Source organism: Amblyomma americanum, chromosome 1, assembly GCF_052857255.1.
Source record: "Amblyomma americanum isolate KBUSLIRL-KWMA chromosome 1, ASM5285725v1, whole genome shotgun sequence".
NCBI lineage: Eukaryota > Metazoa > Arthropoda > Arachnida > Ixodida > Ixodidae > Amblyomma > Amblyomma americanum.
The window spans coordinates 410,673,438-410,690,248 of NC_135497.1; the positions used below are offsets into that span (position 1 = coordinate 410,673,438).

The 16,811-nt window shown below is 46.3% G+C and overlaps 1 protein-coding gene across 1 annotated transcript in view; it reads left to right on the forward strand.

Moving 5' to 3' along the window:
* Positions 1-16,811, forward strand: part of Cad86C (Cadherin 86C) — a 136,288-nt gene that overhangs the window by 68,101 nt on the left and 51,376 nt on the right. Inside the window, 2 exon segments of the mRNA XM_077650297.1 lie at positions 15,880-15,938; positions 16,180-16,248. Coding sequence (XP_077506423.1) covers positions 15,880-15,938; positions 16,180-16,248 — 128 coding nt within the window.

The following is a 16,811-nucleotide window of genomic DNA, read 5'->3' on the forward strand; positions in this document are numbered from 1 at the left end:
AACAGATGTTCAAAACTTCTGTACAGCACTCTATGTCAGCCGACAACTGCTCCTGTGTTTCGTTGTTGTTATTGTGGCGCTTCTTATTGTGTGTGCGTGTATCGGTTATTTTCTCTACTTGTAAACCAGCTTTAACTGTTCCGCCTTTATATTTCACCTAAATTTTGCCATAACGGCATTGCAAACGACCTAGCTGGCCTATTAATGTCACATCACCAGTTTTGAAAATACCCAGTCACAAGAACCTTTAAACTGGAACTTGCACAAAGTCCTGCAGCTTTCGTAGAAAAATTTGTCCGAACACCGAGCCAGACTACTGGTTATGTTGCGCTTCCTAGCTGCTATCATGTACAGCCAAACAGGCATGCTCAGCGCTTAAAAAACGCATCTGCTGTGAAGTTCTGCGGGATTTATTGATGCGCAACTTGTTATTTTACTCATACACAAGGGACAGGTAACGCCTTTGGCAGAGCCTCCCTTTTATCGACAAATAGCTCGCGCGTGAACTTTCTCAGTGTTGAAGTGGAACTTTCATTTGCGGTACAACAAGCGTTATTTCACATACGTGAGTCCCTAGCATTTACTCGCAGTTGAGTTCTCTCATTACGCACTGCCTCTCTTATTCACATTCTGGATATAAATAACAAGACAACGTATATAGGCTGGTGCGTTACCCGAAGAAAACACAGATCCTCCAACACAGACTCGTTGGGTCTTCGGATATTTTGCGTTCGAAGCTCCACTATTACTAGCGCTGCCAGTTTTAATCAAAGATCAAAATCATCGTTATAAGCACGTAAAAATTCTTGAGTAGTACCCGCTTCGAACCGAAATAAGTCAGTATATAATGCCAGTATGCCAACAAAACGGAAATGTGCAGAAGGTTACCCTGGTAGTCATGAGACTTTGGGGGCATATTCAGCATCTCAAAGTGTTGACTCGGCCTTGGAGAGTAATGCTGCAGAAATGCATATGCGATTGTAGTAGTCAGAAATAGCTAGCACATTTAGGCTGTATAAATAATTTGTGCGCCGTAATGACCAGGGACCAGTAAATATCCACCTTGTCGGTGCTGCCGCTTCACGTCTTGATTTTTTCTCTTTGCTTCTTCCACTCTTCTAGCTTGGCAACGATGCCTGCTTGTTACTGCACATTCTGGTTACTTTTAAAATTTTCGCTAAATAGTTGTGTTCAATTATTCTAGCGATTCAGACATGTTCATATGATGGTTATATATCCTTTGGAATGAACCCGCCGCGGTGGTTCAGTTGTTACGGCGCTCGGCTGCTAACCCGAAAGACGCGGGTTCGATACCGCCGGCGGTTTCGACGGAGGCGAAATGCCAGTGGCCTGTGTACTGTGCGATGTCATTGCACATTACAGAAATCCTGGTGGTCGAAATTTCCGGACCCCTTCACTACGGCGTCCCTCATAGCCTGAGTGGCTTCGGGAGTTAAGCCACATAAATCAAACCTTCGGTATGAGAAGTATGGCTATTTGGGCCGGTTGTTACATGGTAAAATATCTGGAATGTGGCACGCGTGCCACTTAGACACGCGATACAACAAACCTGCTCACGCCTGCTCACCGTTATTCAGTCAGCGCAAGATCTTAAAAAGGTAGAATGAACAGGAGGCGCCAGGTATCTTTGTAACACTATACATTCTTCAGAAAAGCAATGAATGCATCAGCACACCATCCTTTCTCTTCACCCAATGGTGATCGTTGACCTGTTAAAGCAATACTAGTATTTTCATTTGTACCTGCCCCGTTTCTTTTTTGTTGTTTTTTTTGTTTTCTTCAATCTGTTTTGTGATCTACTTGTTTTTTTTTTCCTGATATCATGCCACGTTCTCTATAAGATGCTCGCGTTGTCAGTTGGGAAATTCATTCGGTTGTTGGTTCGCGCACATGTGTCGCCTCCCTTTCACGGTCCAGCTTTTTCGCGCTGTTTTTTATTTATGAATTCTTCGGAAGCCCCGCCGTGGCGTCGGTGCTTCTCATTGGGGATGAAAAGATACATTTGCCGCACAAAAAAAAAACAGCAAGAAGGCTGCGACACATTGAACTGACTGAAAATGCCCCTCGGATTAGGGAATAAGAATAAAGTAGAGTTACTGGTCCGTGCTCTTAAGTTCCTTTAGCTTTTTGACTGAGACGTGTTGTAGCCCCCGTTGCGCGTGAGTCGCGTGCTTCTTGCTTTGCAATGGCGAAGGAACTAAATATGCTGATGACAACAAGGATTGAATGGCTCTATGTGTACTCCTTCCTAACAAGATGGGGGCGGGTTACATCGGGACAGGAACTCAAAATACTGAACGGAAGCCGACTACAGCCGTATCATGGACTGTTAGCCGTGACAGCATCATTCCGCCACCGGTTCAGCAGGCCGACGACAAAGGGTCGGTTTCGGCGCCAAGCGTCGGCTCAGAATTGCTTCAAGTGTATAGACACACGCGCTTACGTTGTTCGGATTGACTCGAGAGAATTCTGGAACGACCTAAACCGTTTTGCTTGCGCGAAATTATCATCGGATTTACATTTTGATTCAGCCGCCAACTGCGCTTTATTGCTTTCGCTGCTGATCCGGCCTTCTCGACGGAGAACGAGCAAATGAGCGTGTAGATAGCGGCACTTAAGCCTGCGTGCGCGCGCTTCACATCGCGTTGTTCCAGCGTTCGTCGTTTGTACCAGCACTAATTCCTTGATCTGTGCCCTACCTATGCTAGCGTACGCCGGTGAGCCTCGCTCAATTTCACAGCAATCTGCCGGGCAGCATAGCCGTGGCACCCGTCGTTATCTGGGCGGGGCGTGGGCGCTTGACGTTTTGAGATCACTGGGACTCGGGCTGCTGGTTTCCCTAATGACGGCCACCTCCGCTGCACGTGTGCCAAGGCTCGCGTCGCGCACTCCACAAAGGGGCCGCAGGGAGAGAGAAGCGCCAGTAAACCTGGCGTTACGGCATCGCGTGGTGGGAGGGGCGACGCCGCGAGAACATTTTCATTAGCGCGACTTCCGGGCGCACCGCCCATTAATTGTGGCTTCCCCACACAGCTCAGGCGGCCAGAATAGGGAGACCTTCCGTGCTGCGGCGAGGTCAGCCGTGGCCACGTGAACGGAATTGTCCCCATTCGGGATGCTTATATGGAAAATCCTGCGCGTATTGGCGAGGTTTCGGCGAGGAGAAGTTCATGGTCGCGAATTGTTTATTATTATTTTTTTCTTTGCTTTGCTGCTTTCCACCTTTGAGGTAAGGGTACGAAAGGGACCCGAGGTAATTAGATCGAGATGATTAAGAGCTCTGACCGGAGGTACCGATCTCTCGCTCATTTCCTGCACGTTCCTGTCCCAGCGAGACTGTCCCGTTCCTCTATGAGCATGTCATTTGCAACAAAAGTGGGAGGGGTGCAGCTTACAGCAGAGGTACGGGTCAACGCTTCATGCCTTGCAAACGAGGGCCTCCTCCGTAAGAGAACGCAGAGTGACTCACGCAGAGGTCAGTAACTTTAGGACGGGTGCCCAAACGGGCGCCGATGAAGAGAGTTATGTACTATCAGTACATGGCGTACTCGTCCCCAAGGTGTCTGAAAGAAAAATCAGTGAGAGAAGGTGAACAGGACGAAGATTTAAGAAGGCAATGACGTTTACCACTTGGCTTCCTTCGCTGCTGTGTAGAGGCTACTCATTAGAGATCGCAGCCAAATGTCGCGAGCTGAGTATAGAGGCACTGGAAGCGGATTTTTAAGCCAGAAATGAATTAACGGTTACGTTGCAACCTCTCCTTGTCCGCTATTTTTCGCCCGTCCACCCCACTAGAAAGCTCGCGAATCCATGGACTCCACGCTCCAGGCGCCGAAGAGGGACACGAATGTGCCTGGTGTTGCCTCGTTCCCGTGCTCTTGCCGACGCGGTTGATTACAGAATTTGGGTTTGAGCTTGAGTTTATTTCCACAAACAAGGCGACACAATGGTTGTGAGGGATACAAGGGGAAAAAGCTCCTCAGGAGCAGCTTTACTGGCTTCAAGTACTGTTACAGTGGCTCCAGCAGGGCGGAGAGAAGGCTTATTAATAGACTAGAGTTAAAACAAAGGCAAAACAAGAAACCCAAAAAGATACAATTGAAACAGTAAAAGATAAAATAAAACAAATAGAAAAAAATGCCGTACACAGCTTATTACAGAAACACAGTCATGCGTACAAAAATATTTCAAGCAGGTTTCTTAAAGAACAAGTGAGCACGTCGATGTTACATAGAGTAAGGTCATTTAGTAACTTCGGCAACCTGTAGCTTAACATTTCTTGACCATAATTAGTACGCGGATGAGGAACACACCCAGTCTCCGGAGTTCGAACAGCGTAGGGGGCAACGCGTTCTAAGAGATTAGCGAGATATCAAAGATTACCGATTCTATTCTTTGTGTCTTTACGGTAGGATAAAACCAGGCGGTGATTCAATAAGGCGGGAAGTGTCAGGGTTCTAAGATCACGGAAAAGGGGAGCATAATGAAAGTCGTGAGGCTTACTGCATATGACGCGAAGAAATTTTTTCGGGATGACAAGCAGTCTGTGAATGTCTGTGAAAGTTGTTGTCCCCCATACGAGACAGCAGTAATTAAGATTACTGAGGAAAAGTGCGTTATATATTAAGAGTTTTTCTGAAAAGGAAAGACAGCTGATAGAGCGGACTAGACCCAGCACCTGAGACAGTTTACCGGTCAGAAAATTTATATGAGAATTCCAGCACATATTATGGTCAAAGTGCACACCCGAGCATTTGAATGTTCGTACAACTTCGATTTTATGGTTTATGGGGTTTAACGTCCCAAAGCGACTCAGGCTATGAGAGACGCCGTAGTGAAGGGCTCCGGAAATTTCGACCGCCTGGTGTTTTCTAACGTGCACTGACAACGCACACTACACGGGCCCCTAGAATTTCGCCTTCATCGAAAATCGACCGCCGGGGGCCGGTACCGAACCCGCGTCTTTCGGGTCAGCAGCCCAGCGCCAGAACCACTTAGCCACCGCGGCGGCAACTTCGATTTTGAAAGTATTTAATAGTATATCACTAGGTAACGCAGTGTTAATGTTTTTCGGTTGAAAGAGTAAGGCTTTAGTTTTAACGGTGTTTATTAACAGGCAGTTTCCAATAGACCACCTATGTAACTTAGAAAGCTCGTGGTTAGCATGTAGAGTTAGGTCATCTGGAGAATTGGAGAAGAAGAGAAGTGTGGTACCATCAGCATACATAATGAATGCGGTATTGGGATCAATGTTAGTGAGATAATTTGTGAAAGTGTTAGACAATAAAGGACCCAAAATGCTGCGTTGTGGGACACCTACAACAACTGGAAGGACGTTAGATGATATGCCATTCACATGCACAAACTGCCTTCTATGACTTAGGTCTGATTCAGTTAAGTTGAGGGCGATGCCGCGAATGCCATAGTAAGACAATTATTATTATTAATTGGTTTTGGGGGGGAAAGGAAATGGCGCAGCATCTGTCTCATATATCGTTGGACACCTGAACCGCGCCGTAAGGGAAGGGTAAAGGAGGGAGTGAAAGAAGAAAGGAAGAGAGAGGTGCCGTAGTGGAGGGCTCCGGAATAATTTCGACCACCTGGGGATCTTTAACGTGCACTGACATCGCACAGCACACGGGCGCCTTAGCGTTTTTCCTCCATAAAAACGCAGCCGCCGCGGTCAGGTTCGAACCCGGGAACTCCGGATCAGTAGTCGAGCGCCCTAACCACTGAGCCACCGCGGCGGGGTAAGACAATTTGCAAAGCAGAAGTTTATGGTCAATGGAATCGAAGGCTTTGGACAAGTCGACAAAAACGCCTAAGGTTAAAAAGCGTTCCTCAGAATTCTTTAGGATTAGCACTTTCTGTTTAAGGAGTGCCAGTTCGGTCGACATGCCTTTGCGGAAGGCATATTGATGCGGGTTATTAATTTATGCTTATCTAGAAAGCTACATAGCCTACAAAAAATGATCTTCTGAAGTCTTTTGGAAAAAATTGGAAGTATGGAGATGGGCCTATAGTTAGAAATTTGAGCTTCGTCAACTTTTTTTGAAAAGGGCTAGCACATTTGCCACCTGCATTCTGTTTGAAAATTGGCCTGATGAAAGACAAATATTGTAAACATGAAAAAGAACAGGTGAAATTCGGTCAAGGACACACCTCATGGGCCCGATCTGCAGGTCATCGGCATCACAGGCAGTACTGTTGCTCAGTTCTTTGAAAAGCATTGTTCATTCGCCTTCATTTGTAGGGTGAAGAAAGATGGATTCTGTGCAGTGTGTATTAATATAACGGCATGCATTCACACTAGCATTTTGGCGACCGTTAGTGCTGAAATGGTCATTAAAACAACCGGGAAGTGCGTCAGCAGTAATCTCTATGCCGCTTACGACAATGTGGATTTCGGGTGTTGCCCTCGAGTTCCGATTCATTAAATCATTTAGCTTGTGCCATAATTTGCGGCTATCATTTTGGCACACGAGAAAGTTCGCTTCAAAATATGAGGCTCTTGCCTGACGCAGTTCGTTTGTAAGCCGGTTACGGAAAGACTTAAAAATCCGCAGATCGCCAGGATCTTTAGACCTAATAAACTTATTAAAAAGCTGGTTTTTTTCTTTGATTTTTTTAAATAGGTCATTCGTGATCCATGGCTTACGAATTCGCGAAGATCTAGGCCTTCTCAAACACCGAGGAAAGTGTTTCTTATAACATGAGATAAGAATATAAATGAAGAGTTCATACGTGGTATCCGCACATTAAGAGGCATAAACAGTACTCCAGTCAACTTTGTGCAGTTCCTCCCGAAAGTGGTGAAGGCTTTCACTAGTGATTGAATGAAATAATTTTTACTTTGCGATTTTAACTAAAAAATTGGCAGGTGGTCACTGATTTGATATGAAAGAACACCAGACCTGATATCAACCTGGCAAAAATTCGTTTGGTTTGGTTTATGGGGGTTTAACGTCCCTAAGCGACTCAGGCTGTGAGAGACGCCGTAGTGAAGGGCTCCGGGAATTTCGACCACCTGGGGTTCTTTAACGTGCAATGACATCGCAAAGTACACGGGCCTCTAGAATTTCGCCTTCATCGAAATTCGACCGCCGCGCCCGGGATCGAACCCGCGTCTTTCGGGCCAGCAGCCGAGAGACATTACCACTCAGCCACCACGGAGGCGCGGTAAGAATTCGTGATGAAGAGATCAAGGCATGCAGACGTGTCGCAGGTCACTCTGATACGGTCACTTATGACATTTGAACAACATTAAAACAACCATAATACCGTAGAAGCAATTCAAATTCACGCCTCACGGCAATATCAGCACAGAAATTAATGTTGAGCTCATCACCACATATAATGTTGTACTGCAAATTAGAGATGCATTCGAAAAGCCCTTGTCGGAAGAGAAAAAAACAATCGGAATTTTCGTGTTGTGTACGATAAAAAAAAAAAAAAAACAGAGTAAACCGTAGGGGCGTGCAAAACAGACAACACTTCATAGTCATCGGAAAAAGATGAGAATTCCTCGAGACATTGCACGTTGAAATTGTTTCGCACTAGCATGCTGACACCGCCGCCACGTGAAACATTTCTGATTCGACTAAAACAGTCATAATATGGAGGTCGCCAGGGAGGAGTGCTGTGGTCATACCAAGTTTCAGATAGCATAATAAAATGAAATTCCAGGTTCAAGTTGCTAAACCTCGCATCAAGCTCGGCCGACTTATTTCTCGCTGACTGACAGTTTACATGAATGCACCGGATGGATCTATTGTGCTCAGATCCAATAAACTTCTTCAAATGAGAAATGCAAAGGGTTCACGCGATGAAGATGACATTATGAAATATGTCTTTTTTTGCTGTTTTGAACTTAAGTAACTACCTTATCAAGGTCAGCCATGCACTTTATCAGACATCCGTTTGCTCCCTCTTCTTTCCTTTTCCACTTCGGTGTCATGCAAAGCGAAAATTATTGACACGTGCCCATTCCTTAGCAGTGTTCAGCAACATTCGGTTCTGCGCAGTCAGGTTTTCGAACATGAAATCATCTGGCTGAATGTCTGAAAAACATTTCTTTTTTTCTAGCCATTTGACATTTGATGATTGGTGATTAAAACGAATGATTATGGTTTATGGGGGTTTAACGTCCCAAAGCGACTCCGGCTATGAGAGACGCCGTAGTGAAGGGCTCTGGGAATTTCGACCACCTGGGGTTTTTTAACGTGCACTGACATCGCACAGTACACGGGCCTCTAGAATTTCGCCTCCATCGAAATTCGACCACTGCGGCTGGGATCGAACCCGCGTCTTTCGGGCCAGCAGCCGAGCGCCATAACCGCTCAGCCATTGCGGCGGCCAAAACCAATGATTATACCTGATGTTTTGTTGTTCCTTGACGAAAGTCTATGAATAGCAGAGACAGTTTGTTTGGTTAGAGGGGCAAGTATCAATTTTGACGCGATGTCGTTAAGTTTGTCCATGAGCGATTCATCTTTTTTCTTCTTTGATGCCATCAACTTCAAGGTTCAGCTTTCTGCTATGGTACTCCAGATCATTAACTGCGGCGCGGATGGCCTGTACGTCGGAGCTAGTGCAGGAAGCTTCAGTTTCAGCCACTTTGGCTGTGGGTGTCTTTATTTGACTGTCATGCTTGGAGAGATTCGCGAGAACATCGTCATACTTGGCTGATAGCAGCTTGACCGATGCCTCTATTTCGCCTACAGTTTGCTTAAGCGGAAGCAGTTCATCAAGTTTTTTGCTGATGTCAAGGAGCATAGTGGCAAATGAAGCATCCTGTTCCTTGGGCATACCGGAGCTAGGCTTTGCATTTCGGCACGAAGGGCGGCGCCAGGACTTCTGAAGATCTTCATCTATGGATCGAAATTTTTTCTTGGTTACACCAGAACAAGTACGACTGATGTGAAAACGTCCTGAGCATTCGTAGCAAAGTAAGTAACCATCGTTATTCTTTATGAGGACGTCACATTCGTCACAAATAGATTCAGGCATTTTTTCAGGCACACTAGACAGTAGACGGAGCAATACGGGAGACAGGTAGACAGTATTGGCATGAGACGCACTCAAAACTGGCAGCAGCAGTGGGTAAAGTGTAAAAAAAGTCAGGCTAACAGAAAACAAGAGGCTGCACACCAACCTGTAACGACAGCAGATACACTTGATTAGAGGCCAGTCCGCTCGCCGCCACTGCTGCTGCCAAATGACAATGCCGGAAAACAACAAGAGCGGCTGCAGCAGTTGAAATCAGCTAAAAGGCTCATCTCGGAAGTCGTGGGCGAAACGTATCCTCCGACTGGTGCATACGGGCGCTGGTATCTGGCAGGTATAGATTGTAAATTTTAGGGTTTAACGTGCCGAAGCAACCCATGGGCTATGAGGGAAGCCGTAGTGGAGTGCTCCGGATTAATTTAAATCACCGGGGGTTCTTTAACGTGCGCTAACCCCGCACGGCACAGCGTTGCCTTTTGCGTTTCATCTCCATCGAAACGCAATCTCCGCGGCCGAGATTCAACCCGGGCCTCCGACTCAGTAGCGGATCGCCAAGCAGTGAGCCACTGCGGCAAAGGGAGCATGCGGGGACCATCTCCGGCTTTCGCTCTAGAGCGTACATCTCGAAAGGGTCCATGAGGTCGGGGCTTAACCACTCGGTTATCTCCACAAGGCTACCTGTGGTGTTTCTAGTGGGCATTTCTTTCAAATCATAAAAAGACACCAAAAATTGTTTGCTTTTTTAAAGTCGACTCGTACGACTCGTTTTATATGCTACCAAGAAATTTCTTTGGGGAAACCTACAGGGAAGTGCTGCAAAAAAAAAAACTTTTTTTTATCAACCGCGAGGGTGCATGCTGTGTGTCTTGAAAACCTTGAAAAATAGGCTTTTTTTAACCTTCGTATCCTTGCGCGTCACGACCGACCGGTGCGTTCTTGGACTCGGCGGAGAGTTGGTTTCCTGTTCAAATCTAGCACCCCAGTTCGATTCCATGTCCAGAAGCAATGATACAAAAGTGAAAGTTTCAAGGTCTCACCATATGACTGCTGCGGTTCAGCATTGGTCTCCTCCGCGGTTTCCCCTAACAACCGTCGAATTCTACGAGAGCCTGTGAAGGGCCGTCTGCTTTCGCGCCCAGTTGGCTACGCTTGCTCGGTCGCCTCGAATTATGTTGTTTCGGCAGAGCCATAAATTACAGGAAGGGCTGATTTTGGGTTCGGACTTCTGCGCTGCACTTATATGCCTACGCTGCTTTAAAAAGTATAAAACGGCGCATTGTTATGGCAGCCGGAAGTGCAAGTTCCCAACGGTGAAAAATGACAAGAATACTTCTGTACGGTGCGGATGCAAGTGACCTTATCGTGGAGGACGTGTGATGGACGTGCATCCGAGCTCTTCGTCTCCCCTGGCAGCGCGTGGGCAGAAAGCGCATTGATCGGTAGACGCCATGGATTATGTTAGATGTGGGCCCTTGGTTAGACTGGGGTTATCTCAGTCAGGTCGATGTCCAGGGGTCTGTCTGTCTCGAAAGGCTGATGCTGTGATCCGACGAGAAGGGGCGGCATCGAGGAGAGAGGCTTACAAAGGGTTTAATTTTCAAATTTAGAGGAGAACGTGAGATATAAGAAGAAAACAGAATGTTCTCGCACACATTTCATTTTTTTTTTCATTTCATTTATTTACCTTAAAGGCCCCTTTCGGGGTATTACATAAGGGGTGGGGTAATCAAAAATTGGTACATTTTTTCACGATGACATATGAAGTTCAATATTGGCGTTGAAGAGTGACGGGCAGGTGATAGCAGCAGCGGAGTGGGAGAGGCCGTTCCAGTCTGACGTGGCTCGTGGAAAGAAAGAGGTGGAGAAGGTTACAGTACGGGCACGTGGACGAGTAACTTGAAGGGGGTGACCAGTGCGATGTGATATGCGCGGCGGAGGTGCGCAGATGTATGGTTCATGGCCGAGTGAGATGTAATAAAATTTATGAAAAAGAGATAAGGTTGCGACGCGACGACGGCAAGACACATAACATTCAGTGGGTACCTGCTCACTGTGGCATTATGGCTAATGAAAAAGCAGATGAAGCGGCCCGTAAGGGCCATCAACATCAGAGATACATTCGAAGTTTTCTCACGAAATCTGATGCGTCCCAAATGGCTAAAAGTTTTGCGTACGAAGAAACGTATCGGCTTTGGAGTTTGCCGACACATCAGTACCAATTTCTTCACTCAATCGACCCACATCTTAGATCCAGACTCTCACCCAGAATTCCTCGACAACTCGAAACACTTTATCACCGACTTCGTCTGAATGCTGCATATACAAATGGCCTGCGATATCGTTTTGGACAAATGAACAGTCCGCATTGTGACAACTGTGCTTCGATAGAAACTGTGGAACATATCCTGCTTGAGTGCCCTGCGTATGCTAACGAGCGTGCGTACTATGAACATTGCATGCAGAAGCTCTGCCCAGTGCCCCTAACAATGGACAAAGTTTTAGGCCCCTTAGCCTGATTCAGGCAACAGAGACTTGCAATGAACTTTCTTTTTACATATTTAAAAGACATTGGACATCTCGATAAGCTCTAAATTCACTTGCAGGTTACCTTCATGCATTCTTCTTGCAGTGAACTTCGTCAGCCCATTCATCGGACTATGCACTCCATCATTCCATAGGTTGCATCAATACTCGCCACTGCATCCTTAGTACCCATTTCATGGCTGCATTTTATCTTGGTTTTTTTTTTCCACCTCTTCCACGCTGCTCTCCTTCAGTCTTTATCTCCCAAATTCCCCTCCCTACGCAGAGTAGCATGCCAGCGATATTGAAACGCCGGCTAAATTCTCTGTTTCTTCATTAAAGAGTCCCTCTCTCTCTCACGGCAAGAAAGACTTCGTAAATTGGACAGTGATTTCAGGGATGTTACACTGACCTCGTATGAATATTGGGAGTGAATGAAACGGGCGGCGCGATTTTGCACGGCTTCAAGTGAATCGATTAGATATGCTTGATGGGGGCTCCAAATGGGGGATGCGTATTCCAGTTTTGGTCTTACCAATGATGTGTAAGCGAGTAATTTGACCTCTTTTGTTGCGTGACGTAAATGGCGCTTCAGATAGCCAAGGGTTTTGTTTGCAAATGAAATAACATTAGTAACATGTTCCCGCCAAGTTAGATCATGACACACAGTGATACCTAAGTATTTGTATGAATGAATGTGCTCTATTGGATTGTTAGAAATTCTATAGGAAAAGGACAACGGATTAAGTCTGCGGTGAAACGAAATAAGCTTGCATTTGTTAGGGTTAAGTGTCATTAGCCAATCATCGCACCATTTTTCAATGCGGTTAAGATCATCCTGAAGGGCTTTTTGGTCGGAAGTGTTAGTTATTGAGTGGTAGATAACGCAGTCGTCGGCGAATAAACGGATATTGCATGATAGGTGTTCTGGCAAGCCATTTATGTATATTAAGAAGAAAAGAGGACCTAGGACCGAGCCCTGAGGTACGCCTGAGGTTACGAGGGCAGAAGGGGATGACTGGTTGTTAACAGCAACTGACTGAAAATGACACGTTAGGAATGCTTCAATCCATTTTAAGATGTTAGCATGCAAGTTCAGCTGCAAAAGTTTTAGCGTCAAACGTCGGTGGGAAACCTTGTCGAAGGCTTTAGCAAAGTCTAAAAAAATTGCGTCAGTCTGGATTTTTAAGTCGAGGTTCGCATGCAGATCGTGAAGAAAGAGTGCTAATTGTGTGTTACAGGAATAGTTTTTGCGAAATCCATGTTGTGCAGGATGAAAGAATTTGTTACCATCCAGGAACTGCATGATTTCTGAGTAGATGATATGCTCCATGATTTTACACGGTACACTTGTGAGCGAGATAGGACGGTAATTTAATGGTGAATTTTTGTTACCGGATTTTTAGACTGGAAAGACCTTTCCCTTCTTCCAATCATCAGGTATGGTGCCTGTGGAAAGTGACTGAGCAAACAGTAACAATAAACATTCGGCAGAAATGCACTTTGTGTTTTTTAAAAGTTTAGAATTTATTTCGTCCATGCCTGCTGCAGATGAAAGTTTAATTTTATCTATTAAGGACATTAATCCATTAGCAGAAACATCGGTTACAGGCATGGTGTGCGGAATGGTTGTAGGCAGAATAGGTAAGGGCGCATCGGGCTCGCTTGTGAAGACAGAGGAAAAAGCAACTGAAAAGATATTAGCACATTCAGTATCGCTAAATGGCTCTCCTGAATCTTTATTCAGGGTAACTGAATGCGTATTAGCAGGGTTGATAATTTGCCAGAACTTTTTTGTGTTACTTTTTAGGATTCTCGACAAGTCGTCGTGATAAAAGAGTTGCTTAGCGTTTTAGACAGCTGATAAATACGATAAATGCCGTCCGGCCGCTTAAATATCGCTGGTCATCCTCCCATCCCTAGCCAAAAAATCTTGCTACACTATCGACCTCCAATTAAATAACCACTCATGATGAGCTGGGGAGCCGCCCCTTCCGGGGGTGGCACAGCTGCTCTTTCGCTGCTCTTCCGGTGGCAAGGGTCTGCTCTTCCGGCAGCGATGTCGATATAGCAACAACGGCGATGATGAAGATTGAGCACCATGACTAGCCTTCCCTAGAGGCATCGGTCGTTGACCCGGGTTAACTGGAAGCACTGCGCTCAGCAAGGTGGTGGTGGTGGTTGTTGCTATGAAGGGGGGGATACTGGTCCCGACCTATGTTCGAACCCCGGCGCTTCGTGGAAGTGGAAGGCTTGCCACCGTCGTAGACACTCCAGGGAAGAGGGAGGGTTTGTTTCCAGACAGGTTGGACCTCCGTGGGAAAAACTGACACCTTCCTTTCGCTGCCGCTTCCGTCCGGGGGAGAAGGCGTCTTCCCTCAACGAGTGGTCACGCAACGAAGCATCCGCCTCGCCAAGGTTGCTGGTCGGTGAATCCTTTTTCCCGCGGACAAACGACGAGTCTTCGGTTGATGACGCAGCTGCCGTGGCGACGCTCAGGATTATGGCTTCACGCTGGCGCCTCTTTGCAGCACGTCTCTCGATAGCTTACGGGAAATTCCTCTCAGGTTGGAGGCCTCCATTCTCAGCAATGTGGAGCCGAGTTTCTTGCGCGCTGTTGTTAGCACGAAACTGCCGATTACAACCAGCTGAAAAATATGTCATATGCATATAGAGGCAGCAAAGGAACACCGCATTCAAAAAGACGGCAAGGACTTCGACCATGCTGCCGTCAGAAGGCACAAATACAGTGATCAACTTTGGATGCTTTTTTCTCAGTATCGTTTTCTCGCTTGTCGCTAATTTTGTGCAACCGATTTATATGCGAGTGCTACGTTTCGCTTTATCCCCGTTTGTTTTGCTCCACTGGTCGAACCATACTCTCGGTCAGTAATTATTTGTTGTTCAGTTTGACGAATTTTGAATTTATTTATGAGATTTCCTCCTCAGTCGAGACAAGACTACGGACACTGCATCTCAAAAAATTCAAAGCTGAAAAAAATTGAGTTACGCTACAAAAAACACAGTTCTCCGCCTCGCCGAGTTGGAGTGCTGCATGCTTATAGCTATCTAGTGGAGCCACAGAAGTATCACCACACTAAAACCACTCAAATTCGCGGACGAGCTAATGGGAGAACACCAATGGTTGCCGAAAACTCAAATGAACTGAATTTTTTTGTAGGTGTCCTTGTCCGCGTCTTTGCGTTGTCCTTTGTTTTGGCCCACAGGGGAGAAAAACGTGTGACGTAATACATGCAGTGCACCGAAACGGAACTCAAATCAGTAAGTGCCTGCACCAAGAAAGAAAGAAGTGCGCGCACCAGTCAGCTGACGCGACTGTTTCAACCGAGGCAGCAAGAACAGTAAGTGGGGCATTATCGTGGCCACTTGCGGAGACGACGATGGCGGCGTTGAACTAGAACGCTGCAAATGCCTGGCGAAACAATTACTGCTGCTTCAAGGGTAAGGTGAGATCGCCGGCGTCAGCGCCACCCGGTCGGCGAGACCACAAACTCACGAGACTCTGCAGCTAAAAAGCTGCGAAATGACTTTTGGAAGGTTTACTTCGCCCAGCGCTCGAAGAGGGAAGTCGAGTGACAGTCGCCTCCGAAGATGCCGCTGGTTGCCTGTTTCTGTGAAAGTACCCGATTGAGCTGAACCAAGCATGCACGTCACGCGGACGACGTAATGCCTTCGTCACAAGAGGGAGATTCTGCTGCATTGGCCGATCAGTTGCAGCGTGGTCACCTTCACGTGCAGTCGAAGAGGGCTTCGACGAGCCGCAAGAGCCGGAAAAGCATGGCAAGCAACAAAAAACGGCGCTGTACGCATCCATTCCTGCAGTAGACTAGTTCATGCGTAGGACTAAATAAACTGATTTTTTTTGTCTTAATCAAGAGTCTATGGCCTCTTGCGTCGAATTCACTGACTCGATATAGATCGCGGTGCTGAGCTCCAACATGAGATTTTACGCATCCTCTTGTCACTATCAGCAGTTTCAGTGCAGTGCACGTTGGTTTCGAGTTGAAATCGTTTCCTTCCCTTCGCAAAAGCCTCAGCGCCTTGAGATATTAGCCAAGACGATCCTCCTTCATTATTTCTGCCACCTTCATTAGAATATATTTATATTATTTAAGGTACAACTAAGATCCAGGTTAGTAGTGAAATCACCAAGGCAGCATCAGAGGGACAGATCTACAGTTAAAATTATGATTTCGCGTCCTAGGGAAACGTGCACTCGGTACCCAAACAAGAGAGAATATATGCAATGACCCCGTAAGGAGGGAGATTCATATATGTTTCTTTCTTTCTCTCTTTTTTGTTTTGCAGATGTACGGCTGCCATGTGGCTCTGCATGCTTCTACTTCTAGATATTGGAAATGTAGAAGGTAAGTCTCTATCCCGCTGCGTTGTCGTTTTAAGCAACTGACTATGTATGTCGCATCCTTCAAACGCTACCTCGGGAGCTAACCAGCAGGAATCTTGACATGTTTCTGCCAAGTATAGTATGGTTCACTTATACAGCACCTGGAATCTTATAGATTATGACACAAAAATGAATGGAGAGAAGACTCCAATATACCTAATGTTGATAACTGTACCTATTGTTTCTTGCTCGATCATTTTCAGGTAATGCCCCCAACATTGACTACTCACACAATATGAGAGTGCTCAAGCTTCCCAAGGAGACACCCATAGGTAAGCGCGCAAGGTCTTGAGCCGATATTCTGCATTTCTGCTCGCTGAAGCAAGCTCTTAAATGCCGTGAAATGAGCGCTTCATCTCACCTGTGTGCGCAGCAGCTCTATTATTCCCGGGGAAAGAGAGGGTCTTAATCCAAACGAGTACTAAAAAAGCAACTGGATGAGAATCACTATTGGTGCGGTACGTGGAACGGGGGATTTAACGCCGCCAAGCTGCACCCTATAGTGGCTAAAGACACCGCTCTAGAGGGATCCGGTTTAATTTCGATCACCTGGGATTCTTTAACGTGGCCTGACATCGAACAGCTAGCTAATGGTTATTTCTGCATAATACCTTATCTGAAAAGCGGCAACTGCGGCCGAAATTCCATCTCGCGACAGAACAAAAGAACGAGCTTATCCACCGAACCACCAAGGCGGATGATGACGGTCATATTTTCCGAAATGTGGACGTGAGCTGCACTAAATAATCTTCATAGCGACTTATGTGCTTGAATGCCTGCCTCTGTGGTGTCTCATCTTTCGATCGGACTCTAGTTAAAACGAAATTAAGTAAAA